Here is an 18,905-nt window from a genome sequence, read left to right on the forward strand (position 1 = left end):
GTAGTATGTACCAAATGGAACACTTAACAGTTTTTAGTACACGAAAGCTGACGGAAGTGATGTTTCAAACGCACGTGATGTGTTGCTGCTAACTTGAGTTCAACACTTTGTATCTCAAATTATATACATATTCACAAAGTGTGGGGTGGGGGTTGGGGTTGTACTTGCTTGTTTTGATTATTGAGAGGTTACATCCCCTGGAATATACGCCCCTGCTTACATGTACCTTACTTATGATTATAACAATATTCGATTGAAGAATCGATATTCTTATAAAATTATACATGTTTGTCAAGTTTAATATATATTTTGATATTTTCATAATGAATAAAATAATTTAAAAAACCTGCCAACAAGAATAAACACATTTGAATAGGCATATATTATTATATTTATTATTATTTTTAGTAGGCCTATCTAGTAAAAAAAAGGAAATTAGAAGAAAAACAATAGAAGCAAATTTGAGGAGACAGTCGTATGTAAAACACTAATAAAAATTAATACTTTTGGATAGTTGAGATGATTTAAAACAAGGCGGTGAAGATAAATGATAAATGCCACATTTGTTTTTGACAGATTCATGGTGCAGCAATGTGACACAGCTATAAGTTGAAGATTTTAAAATATAAAAATGGTTTTCTTATTTTTCAATAATATTGATCCATCTATTTTAATATTTAATATAATGGTAATATAAATTGTATTAATATTTAAGTAATACATCAAGATTAAATCATATTTAAAATTACTAATATTTAAATAAAATATTAGTAAATAATATTTAAAGAAATATCCCAGGTTCAAGACAAGTTAAGCTCAATCAACAGCATTTGTGGCATAATATTGATTACCACATAAATGTATTTTTACTTGCCCCTCCTTTTCTTAAAACAATTTGTGGAAATTTTACCTCCCTGAAATGACTTTTTGCAGGTTGGGATGCCTGCCTTCGTCTTTCCGATGTATTGTTGTTGAAAAAGTGTCATGGTAGCGATGACCACTAAACAAGTAAATTTTACTTACAGAAAACGCTCTGAATCATTTACATTTGTTTCGTGTCATGTATTTAGCCCTTTTCCAGCGACCTACATTACTAAACCGATCAACATTTCCATAATCATCTCTTTATAGATAGTTTAGCGCAGCTGTCGCATGAATGTGCAACAGCTGTCAGCTGAACTCAGGCCTGTCTGATCATGACTGACACGCTGCGCGATGAGGAGCTGCGGCCGGTTCCGAAAGAGCGAGCCGTCCTTGAGAGTTTCTTCACCCAGCTCGGCATGTTCTGGTTCGACAGGGCAAAGGATTATGTGGAGAAGGAGAAGGACGCCAGTAAGAGCGCAGGGGCCATCTGGGCGTCATTGCTGGCCGCTCTCGCTCACCTGGCACCTGCAGAGAAAGCCTACCACAACATGACTTTCCTCGGGCAGAAACTTGGTATGAGAGAAATATTTTCAGTGCTGTTCCGTTACAAAAAATTACCATGGTATTAGATGGTAACACCATGTATTTGGGATTTAAAATGAATCATAGTATTGTTGTATTCAGGTAACATGGTGTGTCCTTCAAAGAATATCATAGTACATTTCCAAAAACCTAAAATACCCATTACCATGTCTATGCACCATGATGCACATGGCATCCAAAATACCAGGAACTTCCATGGCACATTATGGAGTGGAGTGTAAAATAACAAAAGGGTAATACCATGGTACTTTTTTGTTATTGTTGTTTAGACACAATTAAGATTGTTTCCCTTGTTGTGGGCGGAGTCTTACATTTTTATTAATTCATGCTCAACATATGAAAACAGTTGCAACCCAGGTAAATGTAACCCACAAAGTATACACAAGGTTGTATAATTTTAATACAGTAGATGGCGCCATGTGGTCAAATATAACTCATCCTCTGCAACACTAGAAATGCCCATTGAAGAGTTATTATTAGGTAATGTTTAAATGAGCTCTGAGGTTTACCATCAGATAATTGTGTGTATGTGTGTCACGCAGGTGGCCAGTCATTCTTCAGCCGGAAGGATTCCATCAGGACCATCTATACATCTCTGCACAATGAACTGAAGAAGGTGGTCTCCATGGGCCGTCACACATCTGGGGGATCCACACTCAATCTGGAAGATCTGCTGTCGCATTTGTCCGAGCAGCTCTGTCACTTCATGCAGGCCAGAATAGAGATCGCCGATTTCTACGAGAAGATGCATTCCCTGGGTAGCCAGAAGACAGTCAACTCTGAGGAGCTTGTGAGCACCCTGGAGACCATTTTGCAGAAGAACAGTTCCAGGTGAGCTGGGTGTTGATGGCATGTGCGTAGTCTATATATGTTGTATGGGTTTAGTATAATGGGGGACAATACAGATTACTAAACTGGTTAAAGAAACTGTTGCATGCATATTGAAAGGCAGAGTGCTTCTTACCTGGTAGTAAATATAATTTCATCCCACCAGGGGGAGCCTGAGCTTGCCTTGCTCAGATACACCTTTGATTTTTTTTAACAAAAGCTAGGGATGGGCGATACCACTTATTTTCATTTCGATCTGATACCAAGTACTTTTAGGCCAATATTGCCGATATGGATACCAAAAACGATAACTCTATTAAATTGAATTTTTACAATTTCTTTTGATAAAATGAGTAACTTAAATTATCACTTACATTTTTTTTTTTTATAGATTTATAGGCCTAAACAGAAATGATTTGGCTGCTATGTTTACCCTTTATACATTTGTAAGTATAAGCCACATATAAAACTTCAAAATTAACCATAGATATAATTATATTGTTACTATTACTGAAACCAAGTCACCATATGGATACTACAGTAATGCTGTAATAAAACCATGGTTAATTGTATCAAAACCTTGGTTACTGCTAAAAAGAGAGAAAAAAAATAATGGTTACTACAGTCGTGTTAACTACAGTCATGGTTAATACGATATTACTACAGTTAATCCATGGTAAGTTTTCATTTGCGTATCATTTATTGAGGATTACAGATCATTATCAATGATTTAACAACTCTAAATTTAAATAAACCTGTAAAAATTGTCACACAAGCCCATTCTAATACATGTCACGTCTAGGCTTGTCATTACTTAGTGTCAATAAAACCAGATGCTGTTTTTCTGTCATTACATCATGAAAGCACTGTTCTCTCTTTGAATGAGCGCTGTGACTGAAAGTGTGAGCGCTGTCTGACTGCTGGTGTATTTTAGCATTTCTGCGTGTCAAGATGAGCAGAAGAAAAAATTGTTCCTGTGCAACTATTCGCAAATATAATCATTTCTTTCCACTTCGAATCTTATGAGATGCATTAATATTCATGTTATCTAAATAATAATATCACTAGTTAAAAAAACCCCATCAGAATCGATATTCTTATGCGAGGATCAATATTCTTGATACCACAACACCGGAAGTAGCGATACTTTAGTATTGATCTGCCCATCCCTACAAGAACAATGCTTTTATTTTTTTTTGTAACATGCAAAGATGGAATGAAACATTCCTTTTAGTTTTTGCACCACACAAAGGAGGAATATAATTTTTTTTTAATTATTTGCACTATGTAAAGATGGAATAAATCATTCTTTTAGTTTTTGCGCCATGCAAATTTGGAATAAAACATTGTATTTCGTTTTTGCTCCATACAAAGGTGGAATAAAACATTGCTTTTAGATTTTGCACCATGCAAATATGGAATAAATATAAAAATATTTCATAATTTTTTTTAATATAAAATATGCAAAACAAAGTGAATTACGAACATTAATAAATTAATCAAAATTAGAACTAATGACTCACAATCACAAAATCATTGTGTATTTGATCCCAGCTTAATATGCAGAGAAAACTAAAAGTAAACCATTTGTAGGTTGATTTCCCCGAAAGCTGTAAATACTGTGGATCTGTGGCACTTTCAAAACATTTCTCTGTTTATTTGAGCATCCCAACGAGCCAGTCAGATCAACACTGACTCAACCAATGGCGTGAGTTTGTTAGCAATTCCATTTGGTGACTCTAGTGTTGCAGAAATTACAAACTTCATCTTTAGAGGTGCAAATCTTTATGTGAGCTCAGCTCACCTGATAAATTACATCTGAAGCTGAGCGCTCTCCCACTGTCTGCTCAAGGTGAACTCTACACTTTTCTAAAGAGAGAGAGAGCGAGAGATTAAAAAGGGGAGGTGATTCCGACAGAGAGGGATGGAAAAAAATTGGCCAAACGTTGAATCATTGCAGGAGTAGGAGAGACAAGATCATACAAATCAATCTGATCAACTGATCAATTAATCAGGCAGCCATATGCTTAGATTGAGAGATTCAGTTCGGTATGACCTTGAAAAGTCGCGAACAAGATCTCGTCATTGTGAACCTGTATGACTGTTTTCTGTGGAACATAAAAGTAGATGTTAGGAATAACATTAGCTTTAGTTACCATTTACCTTCATTGTATGGAAAAAGATGCAATTAAAGTGAACCTTTTGTGTTCCACCGAAGAAACAAAGTTATACAGGCTTGGAATGACATCATTAGGGTGAGTGAATTATAATTTTATTTTTGGTTGAACTATACCTTTAAGGATAGGTTATAGATAAGTTTCTCTCTCATCAAAAAGCTCTCTTTTTCAGTTGCACATTTCTTTCTTTCTCTATCTATCTGTCTGTCATTTCCTCAGTCTACCATTCTCTCTTTCTGGCTGCCTGCTAAGACATGTAATTAATGATCAGTCAGGGGTGAAGAATTTTCACGCTGCTGCTGAATTCAGGAGATGTAATGAGCTCTATGCAGCTCTGCAGTATTCATGACTCGCTCCGGCACTAATGAGCAAAGAGAACAAGCTGGTGCAGCCACTCTTACTCACACAAAAACAGGACAGATTGCAGGATTAAAGAGATGTTGACAATCATCCACCGTCTGAGATTGTCTGAAAATTATATCAGATTTCCATTTTTCATTTGCTGGTGTCAACTTGGCCAATTGATCACATAATCCATTGTGTAATCCATAGTCTCTTATAGCCAGACTTTTGACTTTTCAGACTATTTTTCTGGTCTACTTTGCACATTGTTCTGGCCAAGAACAGTTCACTTAGACAGTAAGAGAGTGCCTGACTAAAGCATCATGTAAAGGGATGAACCAGGGTTAATTTTGTTTTTTACATGGTTATAAGGATTATGATCAGGTTTTTCTGAAAAAGAAAGAAAAAAATTCAAATAATGGCATAGTCGTGCAAATATTTGAAATAAAAATAAGTGGAAAATACATAACCTTTGTGTTCGGAATTTTTGACCATCCAAATGTAATGAGTAAAGATTATTTCACAGACATAATTCTGAAAACAAAGCAGAATATACACAGTTATGCGAATATCTAGTTAACTTGTTACTAAGTGCCTAAAACAAAACTCTGAATATGTTTATAGGATTTGATGCCACTAACCTGGCAAATCCAGTCATTAGTTCATCTGCATTGTGTTCATTGCATCAACCCGGTACCTTGTAAACAGGACTTTGTTTAAAATAAACTCCCTCAAAGCCAGCCAAATAGATCAGAACTGGTTTATTTACATAGAAAAACAATGGAAAAGGGCTCAGATGGACAGAAAAACTGAAAATTACATGACTTTGGCAACTTCCGTGGTGAAATGCCCACTGGTTAGGGTAAAAATATAGATTTTCCGATGCATGTCGATCTTCATTTGAATGATCACAATACTTAAATCCCAAGATCGATCTTTTACTCTATGAGCAACCCTCCACTACAGTGAGAGGAAATCACTTGCGTTTGCAACCACATCTCACACTGTATGACTAAAATGTACACTGGCGGTCAAAAGTTTGGAATAATGTACAGTTTTGCTGTTTCGGAAGGAAATTGGTACTTTAATTCACCAAAGGGACATTCAACTGATCACAAAGTATAGTCAGGACGTTACTGATGTAAAACACAGCACTATTTGAAAAAAGTCCTTTTTGATAAAATATACACAGGCCCCATTTCCAGCAGCCATCACTCCAACACCGTATCCTTGAGTAACAATGCTAAATTGCTAATTTGGTACTAGAAAATCACTTGCCATTATATCAAACACAGCTGAATACACTACAGTCTTCAAAGACAAAGGACAACTGGCTCTAACAAGGACAGAAAGAGGTGTGGAAGGACAGATGTACAACTAAACAAGAGGATAAGAACATCAGAGTCTCTAGTTTGAGAAATAGATGCCTCACATGTTCTCAGCTGACAGCTTCATTGAATTCTACCTGCTCAACACCAGTTTCATGTACAACAGTAAAGAGAAGATTCAGGGGTGCAGGACTTATGGGAAGAATTGAAAATAAAAAGCCACTTTTGAAACAGAAAAACAAAAAGAATATATGGGCAAAGAACACAGACATTGGACAACAGATAATTGGAAAAGAGTGTTATGGATCTTAACTCCATTGAGCTTTTGTGGGATCAGCTAGACTGTAAGAAGGGCCAAACAAGAAAGTCACATCTTCGGCAAGTGCTACAGGAAGTGTGGGGTGAAATGTCACCTGAGTATCTGGACAAACTGACAGCTAGAATGCTGAGGATCTGCAAATCTGTCATTGCTGCACGTGGAGGATTTGTTTGATGAGAACAATTTGACATAGTTTAAGAAGATGTGACATTTCGTTTTTAAAATTGTAATAGTAATTTTCACGTTTTGAATGTCCTGACTATACATTGTGATCAGTTGAATGCCACTTTGGTGAATAAAAGTACCAAATCTGTACATTATTCCAAACTTTTGGACCTCAGTGTACATATTTGGCAACTGGCTGTTAAATGTTTACATTTTACTCACAAGTAATTGTGTTGTATAGTGGTGGAGTTTTCAGCAGCGAGATCCTTTCACTGCATGTTGTTACTATTTTTTATAATACCCTTTCTGTTCTGTACAGTCACTTATTCATCAAAAACAACAAAAAAGAAACATCATGCATGGCAGAGATGAGATAAAGCCATTCGAGTTGTCTCTAGTTAATATGTGCTCATCTACAGATGCTCTTTACAGAAACTTAAAAAACTTTACTTAAAAATATTACAAATTATGCAAATAAACACATAACAACAAATAATATGAAATATATCTTATTTATTTATTAAATTCATGGATTTGTTCATTTTTAAAAAGCTAAAATGTGACCAAAATGATAAAACGAATAAAAAACGAGTAAAACATAATTAGTAGAATTAATATTTTCGTTATATACCTAGTAAGAAGGTCCCTTGTATAATTAACAGTATTAGCTAGGAGAGAATTTCATTCATATGTAAGTAAAAGGGAAATTATAACAATGATACCCATAACACTTGATATCGAATCAAAATTGTAAATGAATTGAATGCTTGTGAATCGAAATCGGAAATCTGTATCAGTACCCAGTCCTACCACGGAGTGGAGCTGAAAGAGAGTAAAAAACAGATGAGGTTTTTAAGATTGATGCTCTATCAAGTATTAAATCAACAAAACGGACCTCCCTACCCTAAACCTTCACCTAACCGATAGTGTCATAAAAAGATAATGTGACATGAAAAATGCAATTGCTGAAACAACCACGTCATTTTATTGTGCTTCTATGACACTTTTGCCTCCTGTGTCGACTCACATGATCTTCAGCACTCCTTTGCATTGCAAGTGCAACGCCCTGTTAGTTTAACTACTGCACAATTTGATCGCACTCGAACATGCTTGTAAAAGTAGTCGGTTATGCTGTTGTACTCATGGTTTGTATGAAAGGGAATACAAGTCATTGTTGTTTTAGTGCCTCTAGTGTTAATATTACCAGAAAACTGCCGTGAAATGTACAATGAGAAGCGTAGAATTAATTTTGGAAACATTTAGGTATAGTAAGGTGATTCTATGAGACTAGGTTGAAAATTGCAATTATTTCCAAGATGATAACTGCTTGCTGAATCAAGCATGCAATGTAATGAGGTCATGTGACATTATGGCATGGAATAATAGCTACTTTTTAAATAGTATGCAGCATACAGTATACATCCAGTAAGCTAGTATTCTATTCTGAACAAATAGCCTATGTAATCCCTGTTTTATTTCTTTCCTGTTCTGTGCTCAGATTTCACCATCCAATCCTGAGCAGTCTTGAAAGCAGCTTTCAGGTGGAAGTGGACATTTTGACGCAACTGTTGCGATGCCAGGCGCAGATCTCAGAGTGGCACTTCCTTCCATCTCTGCTAAACCTGCATGGGGCACATTCAAAACTGCTGGCATGGGGTCAGGTTTTCGAACGCCAACGTGAGACCAGAAAAAACCTGTTTGGAGGCCAATCGCAGAAGGCTGTGCAGCCACCACACCTGTATTTGTGGCTACAGCATCTCCAAGCGTCTCTCCTCGCCAAGTTCAGCTTCTACTTCCATGAGGCTTTCAGCCGCCAGACGTCTCAGTCCGATATGAAGACCCAGACGGCTCGCACCTTGCCCGATTACTTTGGCAAGATCTCTGGTTTCATTCGCAAGCACGATGCTTCTAATTTCTCATTGATCTTCGACAACCGTGGCTCGGAGAACTTTCAGGGACACGGCTACCATCATCCGCATTCGTACCGTGAAGCCCCTAAAGGCGTGGACCAGTTTCCTGCTGTGGTGTCGCTTCCGGGCGGGGAGAGACCGGTCACACATTGGCCTAATGTTATCATGATTATGAGTGACCGATCCACTGAGCTGAACACTCTGGATAAGGTGGTCCATTTCTACGACGATAAAGTCCAAAGTACATACTTCTTAACAAGGCCTGAACCCCACTTCACTATAGTGGTGATCTTTGACGGTAGGAAATCTGAGAGGGACTCGAACATTGTGGCATTCCTACAGGAGCTAACAGGATCGTTGATGAACTCAAAACCCTTTACTACGCTCAAACCAGGCTCCAAGGGCTGAAGTTCATAATTAAAGTTAATAATTTCAAGTATAAGAAAAATGGATTTGGTTGTCCAACCCACATATAGTTTTGTTTTTGTTTTTTAAAGAAATTTCACACTCTGTAAATACTTATAGTAATCTCAAACTGTAAAAAAAATTGTTTACTCAACTCAAGCACAAGTTTTTACGATTCTTAGTAGTTTTAATTGTTACATTTACTCTCTTAATCCTAAAGTTTTCAATAATAAAAACATATAAGTTGTCCTAACTTTGGCTTTGAGTAATAATAACTCAAAATGATCAAGTACAAAATTGCTGCTGTGTGGAATACCCATAACCCCTTGCACCTGAATAAATTATGAATGTTTGCTCAAAACAAGGGAAGATATGTAGAAAAATTATAATTCTTATTTGAAAACGTATTTAGTTTTATTTCTTATGACTATTGTTGTTGTTTTGTTGTAGCTGGTTGATAATTGAGATTTTTGTGAAGTCACCATGAGGGTTTCCTCTGGTGAACTGGGAGCCTGTTAAGTTTAAGCCATTCTTCTTTACGCAATTGTGCTTTACAAAAGTGCAGATTTATGAGCTAAGAAGTACTGAGTAGAATCCACTGTGCCATATGTCTTACCAAGAGTCCAGTCATAATTCCCCCTTACTGTTAGACGTGATAACTCTTGTTTAAATATTTAAATATAAACAACTATACTTTAATCACAGATGAGGTAAGTTTACAAAAAATTGTACATAGTAAAGCAAGCAAACCGATTGCCTTGAAATATCTAAGATCAACTAATTCGATTTTACAGTGCAGTTACCTCAATATCAATTCCCCTCATTTGCATGTCCTAGCGTGTTTAATAGATCACTGATGTTCTTTTTATTCATTGTGCTGCTAAAACAGTTATGTTTTAAGTAGAATATAATCCTTTTATCCCATTTCACCTTGAATGAATATTAAAGAGGTCCAAATACTTCATGAGCCCAAACATTTGCAGACCAAAGACAAATATTGTTAGACAATAATGTGTGCCTTGTTTTTAATTTGCTCTCTTCCAATGGTTTAAATTAGTTTTTCCTTGCCTTTTGGCTCTGCAATTGGACTTGCTTTGCCAAATTTAAAAGGGACTCATTGCAAAGAATTATGTTTTCCCTATTTATTGTTAATTTTCCATGTGCAACACATTTTAATAGCCAAGCCTTTGATTTTAACAGTTTAATCACTTATTGAAATAAAGTTTTAAATCATACTATAACTGCATTGAGTTAATTTGTCCCTATAGGGAGAATTATTACATATGGGAATTGTAGCTTTACTTAAGGACAGAAAAATTGCATTAGAAATATTTGAATTAAAGGGATATTTCAGGGATACCCAGAAATGAAAATTCTCTCATCATTTACTCATCATCATGCCATTCCAGATGTGTATGACTTTCTTTCTTCTGCAGAACACAAATTAAGATTTAAAAATTCAGCTCTTTAGGTCCATACAATGCAAGTGAATGGTGACCAAAACTTTGAATGTCCAAAAATCACAAAGGCAGCATAAAAGAAATCCATAAAAGAGTCAGCGATATAAGTGTGGATGAGAAACGGGTCAATATTTTAGTCCTTTTTTTAAACTATGATTCTCCACTTTCACATTCTTTCACATTTTGAAAGTGAATGTGAAAGTGTCGATTTATGGTACAAAAGGACATAAATATTTATTTATTTTTTTACCTTCAAAGTTCTGTAAGGACCAACAGAGTTGAGGTATTCTTCTAAAAGTCTGTTTTTATGTTCAGCAGAAGAAAGTCAGTCACATCTGGTATTGCCTGAGGGTGAGTAAATGATGAGACAACTTTTCATTTTTGTTTGAACAATCCCTTTAATGTAATTCAAGCAATAAATGGATAAATCTCATTAAGGAAATGTTCGGATATTATTTTACCTTAAAGTCAAAAGGAAAAAATATTTTGCACAAAGAAAATGTAAATTATTTAGACACTTTCTTACATTCATGCAAGCAGAAGTTTACAATGGCAATGGCAGCAAACTTTGGTGCTTCTCTTTCGCTATCTCGTGCTGTTTAGTTTAGTTTTTTTGGGCGGCCAATCAAATTATTTATTTGTAGAAACTCGTCGCAGTAATCATTGTCTTTATGCATTTTTAAGATGTGAGCAGTCAAAAATTGTGGCCCCCTTTTTTTGGGCCACCCTGTATATCACAACACAACACAAGACAGACAACAGACTTCACATATGACGGTGTAACTAATCTGAAACCATCTAAACTAGAGATGCCAGGGCCCGCGGGTCAAAGTTGGCTTGTGATGACATTTGATTTGCCTTGCCTTATATGACAAGTGGGTGATGCTATTGATGCAGCTTTTCATTGCATTAATTTAGTAGATTGCAAAGTAATGTTTATATATATATATATAATTAAATCATAAAGGAGGGGAACCAGGGCAACTTTCATATTTTAATGTAATACAGTTTTGTTATAATGTTACGTTTACTTTCGGCCCACAGTCCTCAATCAAGTTTGATTTTTGGCCCTTTGTAGAAAGGCCTACATCTGGTCTAATCTAACTGTACTTTACCTCCATTTCAGTACCAGCCCAGTTGAGGTGAAATTATGCCCTGTCAAAAGCCATAGGAGAGACATTCCTCCACGCTCATGCACTGTCATCAATCACGTGCATGTCCAGCGGAGAATGGCTTCTGTGTGAACTGTAAAAGCATCCTTGACTCTTCCTAAATATTATAACAGCGAGAATTTGGAATAAGAACACAGGTTATTATTATTAACACAGTGTGCATGTGTACAGAACTGGGAAAATCGAAGGGCATGTAACCTAACAGCTATATTTATTTACAAGTACAACACTGTTAACTATCCCCATTGGAATTTTTTTTAGCATCGATCTAGCCAAATGTATTGAGGTTTATGCTTACAATTAGATACAAATAAACAAATAAAAACTATTTGCCAATGGGGAAAAAAAAATTATAGATAGATAGATAGATGACACTTCGTTGAGACATATCAACTTCCTTTATTTCAAAGACATTCAGTTTGACACGTTTTTAAAATGCACTGGAACATGGTTTAATGCTACATGCCAATACAGTCCTATACATGAAAGTGCGACAACACAATGGATTAAATGTACATATTTATTATTTCTTTAGGTTATTAAACATCTGGAAAGAGCTCTATCGTTATTATTTAACTTGTGGAACGACCCTTCAGAGAGCGACGGAAGCACACACCCACAGCATTCAACATGCATCCTAAAAGGCACTTTCATGTGAACACGGTGTGTGTGCGTGTTTGTGTGTGTGGGAGTGATGGTCTGATGGTCTTAGATATGCAGATCGCTTGTAATGGACAAAAGGTGGCCGTCTAATACAGCAGCAAGCACGGGGGGTACATGGATGCGGTCGTATGAAAGAGCACCAGTAGAAACGAAGACACCCAGAATCAATAAATAGGTAAAAAAATACAACAGGTAGAAAACGTAAGGGCAAATCAGTCAATAAAAGTGAAAAACAATAATTCTGTTAGTGTATAAAAAAGTGAACCAAGGCTTTGTTTGGTAGATGCAGAGCATCGTATTGGCGTAAAACTGTATCCTCACCTACATGCATATTTACACCAGACTAAACACCATCTTTCACACACTCACTCACCCAAACACACATCTTGTCTACAAGCGCAGTGCACTCACTAACTCTCTTTCACTCACATACACATACACAAACATGCACTCAGACACTTAAACTTGTGGGATGGTTGACACAAAAATGAAAATTCTGTCATCATTTACTCGCCCTCATGTCGTTACAAACCTGAATGACTTCCTTTCTTCCATCGAACATGAATTTAGATGTATGGCAGAATATTAGTCTCAGCCACCATTCACTTTCACTGCATCCTTTTTTTCACAGCATGAAAGTGAATGGTGACTGATTCTGCCAAACATGTTTTGTGTTCAACAGAAGGAAAGAAAGAAAAGTCACACAGGGTTGGAACAACATGAGGGTGAGTAAATGATGACAGAACTTTCATTTTTGAGTGAACTTTCCCTTTAAGTTTTCAAATGCACTACTGCATGTACGCAGTTCTCCATGTTGTGCAAGCATGTATTATCGATCATCTTAGTTCTCTGCACTACTCTGTGGCCAGAACGGCACACATCTAACTCTACTCTATCATGCATACACCCCCAACCATCCACCCACACAGGAGAGTCTGTTAAACATGTATAGTTAGTGTGTTCCAAAGAGAGTCATTGACGATATTGTACATACACTGGAAGCACGGGGGACACTGATAATTGAGGATTGAACACTGTTATCGTCCGTTAGTGGAGCAGCAGTGGAAATATTTACGCAAACGACCTGAGGGAGGGCGCGGCCTGGTGGCAGAAGTCAAGATTCCATAATTTCTGAATTTTCTTTGCAATCCTCCCCATTTTTCGTTTGCTGAAACCTCAGACTGATGTGACCAAATTTCGTCATAATATTCTGTTAAAGCTCATTTCATGTTTGTCCTGGGAATGTAATGAGTTCCATCCCTCCCACGTCAACCAATCAGTCTTCAGGGCTGCATTTCCACGGTAAAGAGGGAGGTTTATCTGGTGATCAAGGCTTAGCGTGGTATTTAGAGTGGAAAAACGTGAAACATTCATTTAATACATTCTGTGTTCTTCGGTTACCTTGTTCTTTTACAGAAGACAAGGTGTGTGGCTTTTAAGTTACATTCCCCATCAATTTCTAATAAGTGAATAACCATTTTTCCAATAGGCACCGGTATCCCTGGAGCTCGGACATTTGAATCGAAGCTTAAAAGAAAGCAGCAGCAACTTATAAAGAACGGCCCCATTCCTTTTGTGGTAGTAAGGCCAAAATCATAGCATTGAAAATACATTGCACTCAATGAGGACTCGATAAGAACTACATTTCCCAGTCTACAGCTCTCAAATAACAGTACTTCCTGTACAAACAGCCTCTCTCCGCTGTCTCTGAATACGTTCCTCATAAATGTATCTACACACAGACAAGGTAAAGTCCTATTCGCTTAGAGAATATACACACACACACACACACACCACCCTGACAACATTTATGGATATAATATAGGCTAATTTTAGCTGAACGTTCTGCGTGTAAACTAGCTATTGACCATACAATCATGTCATTATTTCGATAATAACCCTGTTTACGTTCTTTAGTCTAGACCGATCAGTTTTAAACCCTGTTTCCTTCGGTTGGACCCTTTGGATTGGCTCACATAGTGCCAGACTTGTCACTGCCAAAACTCGGATTGGGATTAGGGGGCTGCTGGGAAGCAGGAGGGTTGGCTTTGGGGAGAATGGGTGGTTTGGGGCGGAGCGCAGGTGGGCGGAGCGTCACGCCCATGCGGGGCGAGGCAATAGGTTTGAAGGTAGCCACAGGGTCGTTAGAGCGGCGAGACGAAGGGCCGGGCAGTGGGGGCAGAGGAGGAAGGGGGCTAATAGGGCTGAGGGGGCTAGGGGAATCAGATGGGCTAGATAAACTGGAAGGGGTGGAGCCCGACGGGCAGGAAGGGCTGCTCTTCACCTGCTCCAGGGTGTCCAGCACCAGGTCAGGAGCTGCGGTCTTGCCGTTTTGCCTCTCCAACTCACGTAGCTCATTCAAGGCCAGACTCATAGTTTCCTCTAATTCCTGGTGAGAGAGAGAGAGAGAGAGAGAGAGAGAGTGAGGGTATTACTAACAAGACATGGAGTTAAAGGGATGGTTCACCCAAAAATGAAAATGATTATTTACTCACCCTCATGCCATCCCAGATGTGTATGACTTTCTTTCTTCTGCAGAACACAAATTAAGATTTTAAGAGGAATATCTCAACTCTGTAGGTCCATAAAATGCAAGTGAATGGTGACCAAAACTTTGAGGCTCCAAATAAACACATAAAGGCAGCATAAAGGTAATCTGTTAAACTCCAGTTGTTTAATCCATGTCTTTGAAGCGATTCAATCGGCTTTGGGTGAGAACAGATTCAAATATAACTCCTATTTCACTATGAATCTTGACATTAGCAGTCTCATTGGCAATCATGATTTCAAGCTCGATTACATTTTCTAGTGCTATCTAGCACTCTGCGCATGTGTCAAGCACTAGGAAGTGTAATCAAGCTTGAAATCATGATCATCTTAGAGACAGAAATAGCAAGATGTACAGAGAAAAAGGAGTTACATTTTGGTCTGTTCTCACCCAAAATGTATTAGATCACTTCAGAACACATGGATTAAACCACACTATGCGTTTTTTGGAGCTTCAAAGTTTTGGTCATTATTCACTGAAATATTCCTCTTAAAAGCTTGCACATCTTGGATGGCATGAGGGTGAGTAAATACATTTTTGGGTGAATATCACGAAACCGGTCAAGAACATGTCACACCAAAATTACAAGCAAAAAATAAGTTCAATAAAAATTCATTTTAAAGAAAATAAAGCCCTTTATTTTTAAAGATCAATATGATTCTTTTGCATTGTGTTTTCATAACAATTCTTATACTTCTTAAATACTTATTTGTCCTCTTTATATTTTGGGGTGAAACCTGGACATGAGAATTTCATGAGATTTACCCATTTGCATGTCTGTAAGTAACAAACCTGTGTCATAGTGTGAGGGTTCAGCGTCTGAGAGCGTTGCACAGGTAACCCACAGTGCAGTGTGGATGGTGACTGGCGTATTGGAGGACTCTCTCGCTCCCTCTCTCTGCGCAGGGATTCGTGTCGGCTGATGTTGGCAGGGACGGTACCGTTGGAGGTGGCATTGTGTCCATTGCGCCTGTGGTGCTCGGGACTGTCCAGGGCACAACTGTTCCCACGCAGCAGCTCCCGTGGGCTGAAATGTCCCGTTACAGTCACCATTACTGGGGGCGAGCTGCGCTCAAGCCCATTGCCATGGCAGTGACCGTCACTGAGACGACCAGGGACCCGGCGCAGGAGGGCCTCCGTCCTCTTCCTGTGTCTGTAAGTTATGAAGAGAGAAATGGGGAGGAAAAAGAATGAAACACAAGGAAGGGAAACGTGACTATAAGACTTTAGAATAAGTAATTTATGAATAATTTGCTCAACAGATTTCCGACATTCTGAAAATAATGTTAAAGCACCATAAGCATTTTCTCCACAAATGACAATAAAAGCATATATATATATAATTCCAACTTTAATCAAGCTTTAGAAAAGACAACAATAATAGCCTAAAACAAATGGATATAATTGTGTATGGTAATCAGCCAATCATGAAAAGCAACAGAGGCATGCACTTCAATAACACAGATTTGCTCATCTCAACAAAATGTTTGTGTGCTCACCGGCTCATGAAGCTTTCTGGTAGTCTTGGTTCAGTAGGGGATGTCAGGGAGCGCCTGGAGCTCACTTCATCTGAAGGTGTGGTGCTGATCTCACTGTCTGCTTTCTGACTCAGGGTGTCTGACATCGCCTCATCACTGAAATACATCATACGTAAAATGATCCATCCATCCATCAAATATCTTATTGCTTAATTATGAAATCATCCAAATGTATGGAATTATAATGCACTGAATTTACAATAGTGACCACAGATACAGGCAAAGTACCATAGATACCACAATTAACCTGTGGTAACTTGTATTAGTCAGCAGAAATCATAAACATACTAAATGAAACATACATGGATACACAGTTGGGATCTCATTTTAAAATTAAAATGAAATTATGAATATATTATGATTTTATAGTAGTAAAAGTAGCTATTGCAACTAAGGTATTTCAGCAGAAGCTATGGTTACCATGGTAACATTTCGTAAAGGAATTTTTCCATAAATGCAATAGAAAATATAGATCCATTTTTGCCAATTTAATATGCCTTTGTTGCCGTAAATGTGCTACACAGTTGAAGAGTGTGTGTGCATGTAAGCTCACTCCTGCAGTGAAACGTATTGGTGTGGTATAAGTCCATCAATGCCGTTGTGTCTTCCCTCCCACCAGTCTTCAGATGCTCTCTGAAATAGCAGCAATGGGGCACCTTTTTTAAACGTCAACTCCCGCCCAGAGCGACCCACATAGTCAAACTTGGCTATGGCCTCGACGTGCTCACCCTCTGAAAGAGAGACAGAGAAATTCATGACTTTTTGAAAGACTTAGTTCTGTGTGGCTAACTAGAATATATATATATATATATATATACACACATACTGGGAGTAACGGAATACATGTAACTGGAATACGTATTTAAAATACAAAATATAAGTAACTGTATTCCGCAACAGTTACAATTTAAATAATTCATATTTATAATACAGTAACATTCAAAAAGTATATATTTTTTTAATTCAAAAACTTTCCAACAAACTTAATACAGTAATCTTTAAATTATGTCCATATTATGAATGAAGAATTTTAAATTAATAATAATACTATAATAATTCATATAAAACTAAAAACAATTACAGTTTCAGTTTATGCAATTTATGCTTAGTTAATTTGAAAACATTTCATAAAGTTAGTGTAATATTGTCTATTAAATATATAAAAGGAAATATCATCCAGTATTAAGTATTCAAACAGGAGATGTGTTATTTAAGTAAATGTGAAGTATTTAAATAAACTTAATGAGATGTACAGGGTATGAACTTTTATAGGTGCATTCCTTCATTTTCTCCTCAATAAAAAAGTTGAACCCTAAAGACATACATTTTTATTTTGCAATATATGTATGTAGAAAATCACGAGCACTCACAATAAAATGAAGACTCCAGTCATATCAGTAACCTTATATAAGCTGTTTTATTCTACATGGAGAGGGTCCAGCCGAATACTACTCACTTAATCTCAATAACCATCCTGTTATTTGACACTTTCTCTCACTGATTAAAGTAATCATGGCTGACTGTGAATACTTCATTTCTACAATGACATCTGAAACTGAAAACAACTGATTTTAAATGATGCTGCATCCAAGCCACTAGGTGTCAGTGTAAGTCCAAGATGACACAAAAACAAAAGATTCATTTTATATTTTGCCAAAGTTAAAAGATTGAAATCACATTTATTTAAACATGCTTATTTAAATACTACTTTTGCTAGAACTCTTTTTTGAGTGTAAGATGGCTCTGTTGCCAGTCCAAATTCTGTGTAATGATGCAATACCGTATAAAATATACCTAGATATTTGCATGCATATTAATTACCCTCCTCACTCGTCTGTGTTTCTGTCCCACCATCCTGTTCCCCTTCCTCAAACGCTCCCGGTTCACTGTACGGACTTTCACTAAAAGCACAGCAGTATTTCAGAGAGTGTACCCAAAACACTGCAATCCACTCAGCATAATTAAGAAAACATACAGAATACACACAAATATGTCACACTCATCTCACCAGTACTCAGTATTGCTCATGCATTTCTCATAAACTGGTCCCTCCAGCTCTTTGGTGTCAGGGAAGATGGTCTCATTGTGGATGATGATGGTTTTGATGATCTCATTGACGTGTGCCTGACATGAGACCTGGTCCAGGAGGTCCGGGGTGGGCATCAGAGTCGGACCAAAGCAGATGGCAAGGTTTCCAGGGTCCATCATGTTCTCGTCACTGTACTGGGACAAACTATGGAGATAGATTGACACAATTACTGTGAAAGCCATCCAAAAACATTTTCTTCTGTATTCTGATTACGTTTGCTGAATTTTAGGATAGCAAAGCATGAAATGTCAGAAAGGAAAGCTTCTACTTCAATTACTTAATAAAACTTTAGAAATCTTCCCAAGCACCAGTAACTAGTTGACTTAAGTTATATGTTGGATGTTTGATTTCTCTCGTGTGCAATGCTATAATTATGCTTTTTTCAATCAAAGTGGATCAATCTCTCAAGTTTCTTGCGTATGAGTCATAAATTCCATATCGCATCTTTTCTCTTTGCACCTTTACACATCCCTTAACACTCTCTTTCTCTTGCG

General features: G+C 37.3%; 2 protein-coding genes across 3 annotated transcripts in view; one reads left to right on the plus strand and one right to left on the minus strand.

Moving 5' to 3' along the window:
- Positions 1-1,196: 1,196 nt before the first annotated feature.
- Positions 1,197-9,010, plus strand: LOC127637755 (KICSTOR subunit 2-like). The gene is made up of 3 exons (XM_052119006.1): positions 1,197-1,437; positions 2,010-2,298; positions 8,125-9,010. The coding sequence occupies exons 1-3, from the start codon at positions 1,197-1,199 to the stop codon at positions 8,942-8,944; spliced, it is 1,350 nt and encodes a 449-aa protein (XP_051974966.1). The 3' UTR covers positions 8,945-9,010.
- Positions 9,011-11,958: 2,948 nt separating this feature from the next.
- LOC127637799 (SLIT-ROBO Rho GTPase-activating protein 1-like) overlaps positions 11,959-18,905 on the minus strand; it is a 43,177-nt gene continuing 36,230 nt past the window's right edge. Inside the window, exons 17-22 of one of the 2 annotated variants that reach the window (XM_052119073.1) lie at positions 18,331-18,555; positions 18,153-18,223; positions 16,876-17,053; positions 16,284-16,418; positions 15,577-15,937; positions 11,959-14,625 (exon numbers count right to left, since the gene is read on the minus strand). In XM_052119073.1, the coding sequence (XP_051975033.1) occupies positions 14,209-14,625; positions 15,577-15,937; positions 16,284-16,418; positions 16,876-17,053; positions 18,153-18,223; positions 18,331-18,555 (1,387 nt within the window). In that variant the 3' untranslated portion in view covers positions 11,959-14,208. Of the gene's footprint in view, positions 14,626-15,576; positions 15,938-16,283; positions 16,419-16,875; positions 17,054-18,143; positions 18,224-18,330; positions 18,556-18,905 lie in introns of both variants that reach the window. The other variant, XM_052119072.1, reaches the window with a different exon arrangement.

Source organism: Xyrauchen texanus, chromosome 45 (genome assembly GCF_025860055.1).
Source record: "Xyrauchen texanus isolate HMW12.3.18 chromosome 45, RBS_HiC_50CHRs, whole genome shotgun sequence".
Classification (NCBI taxonomy): Eukaryota; Metazoa; Chordata; class Actinopteri; order Cypriniformes; family Catostomidae; genus Xyrauchen; species Xyrauchen texanus.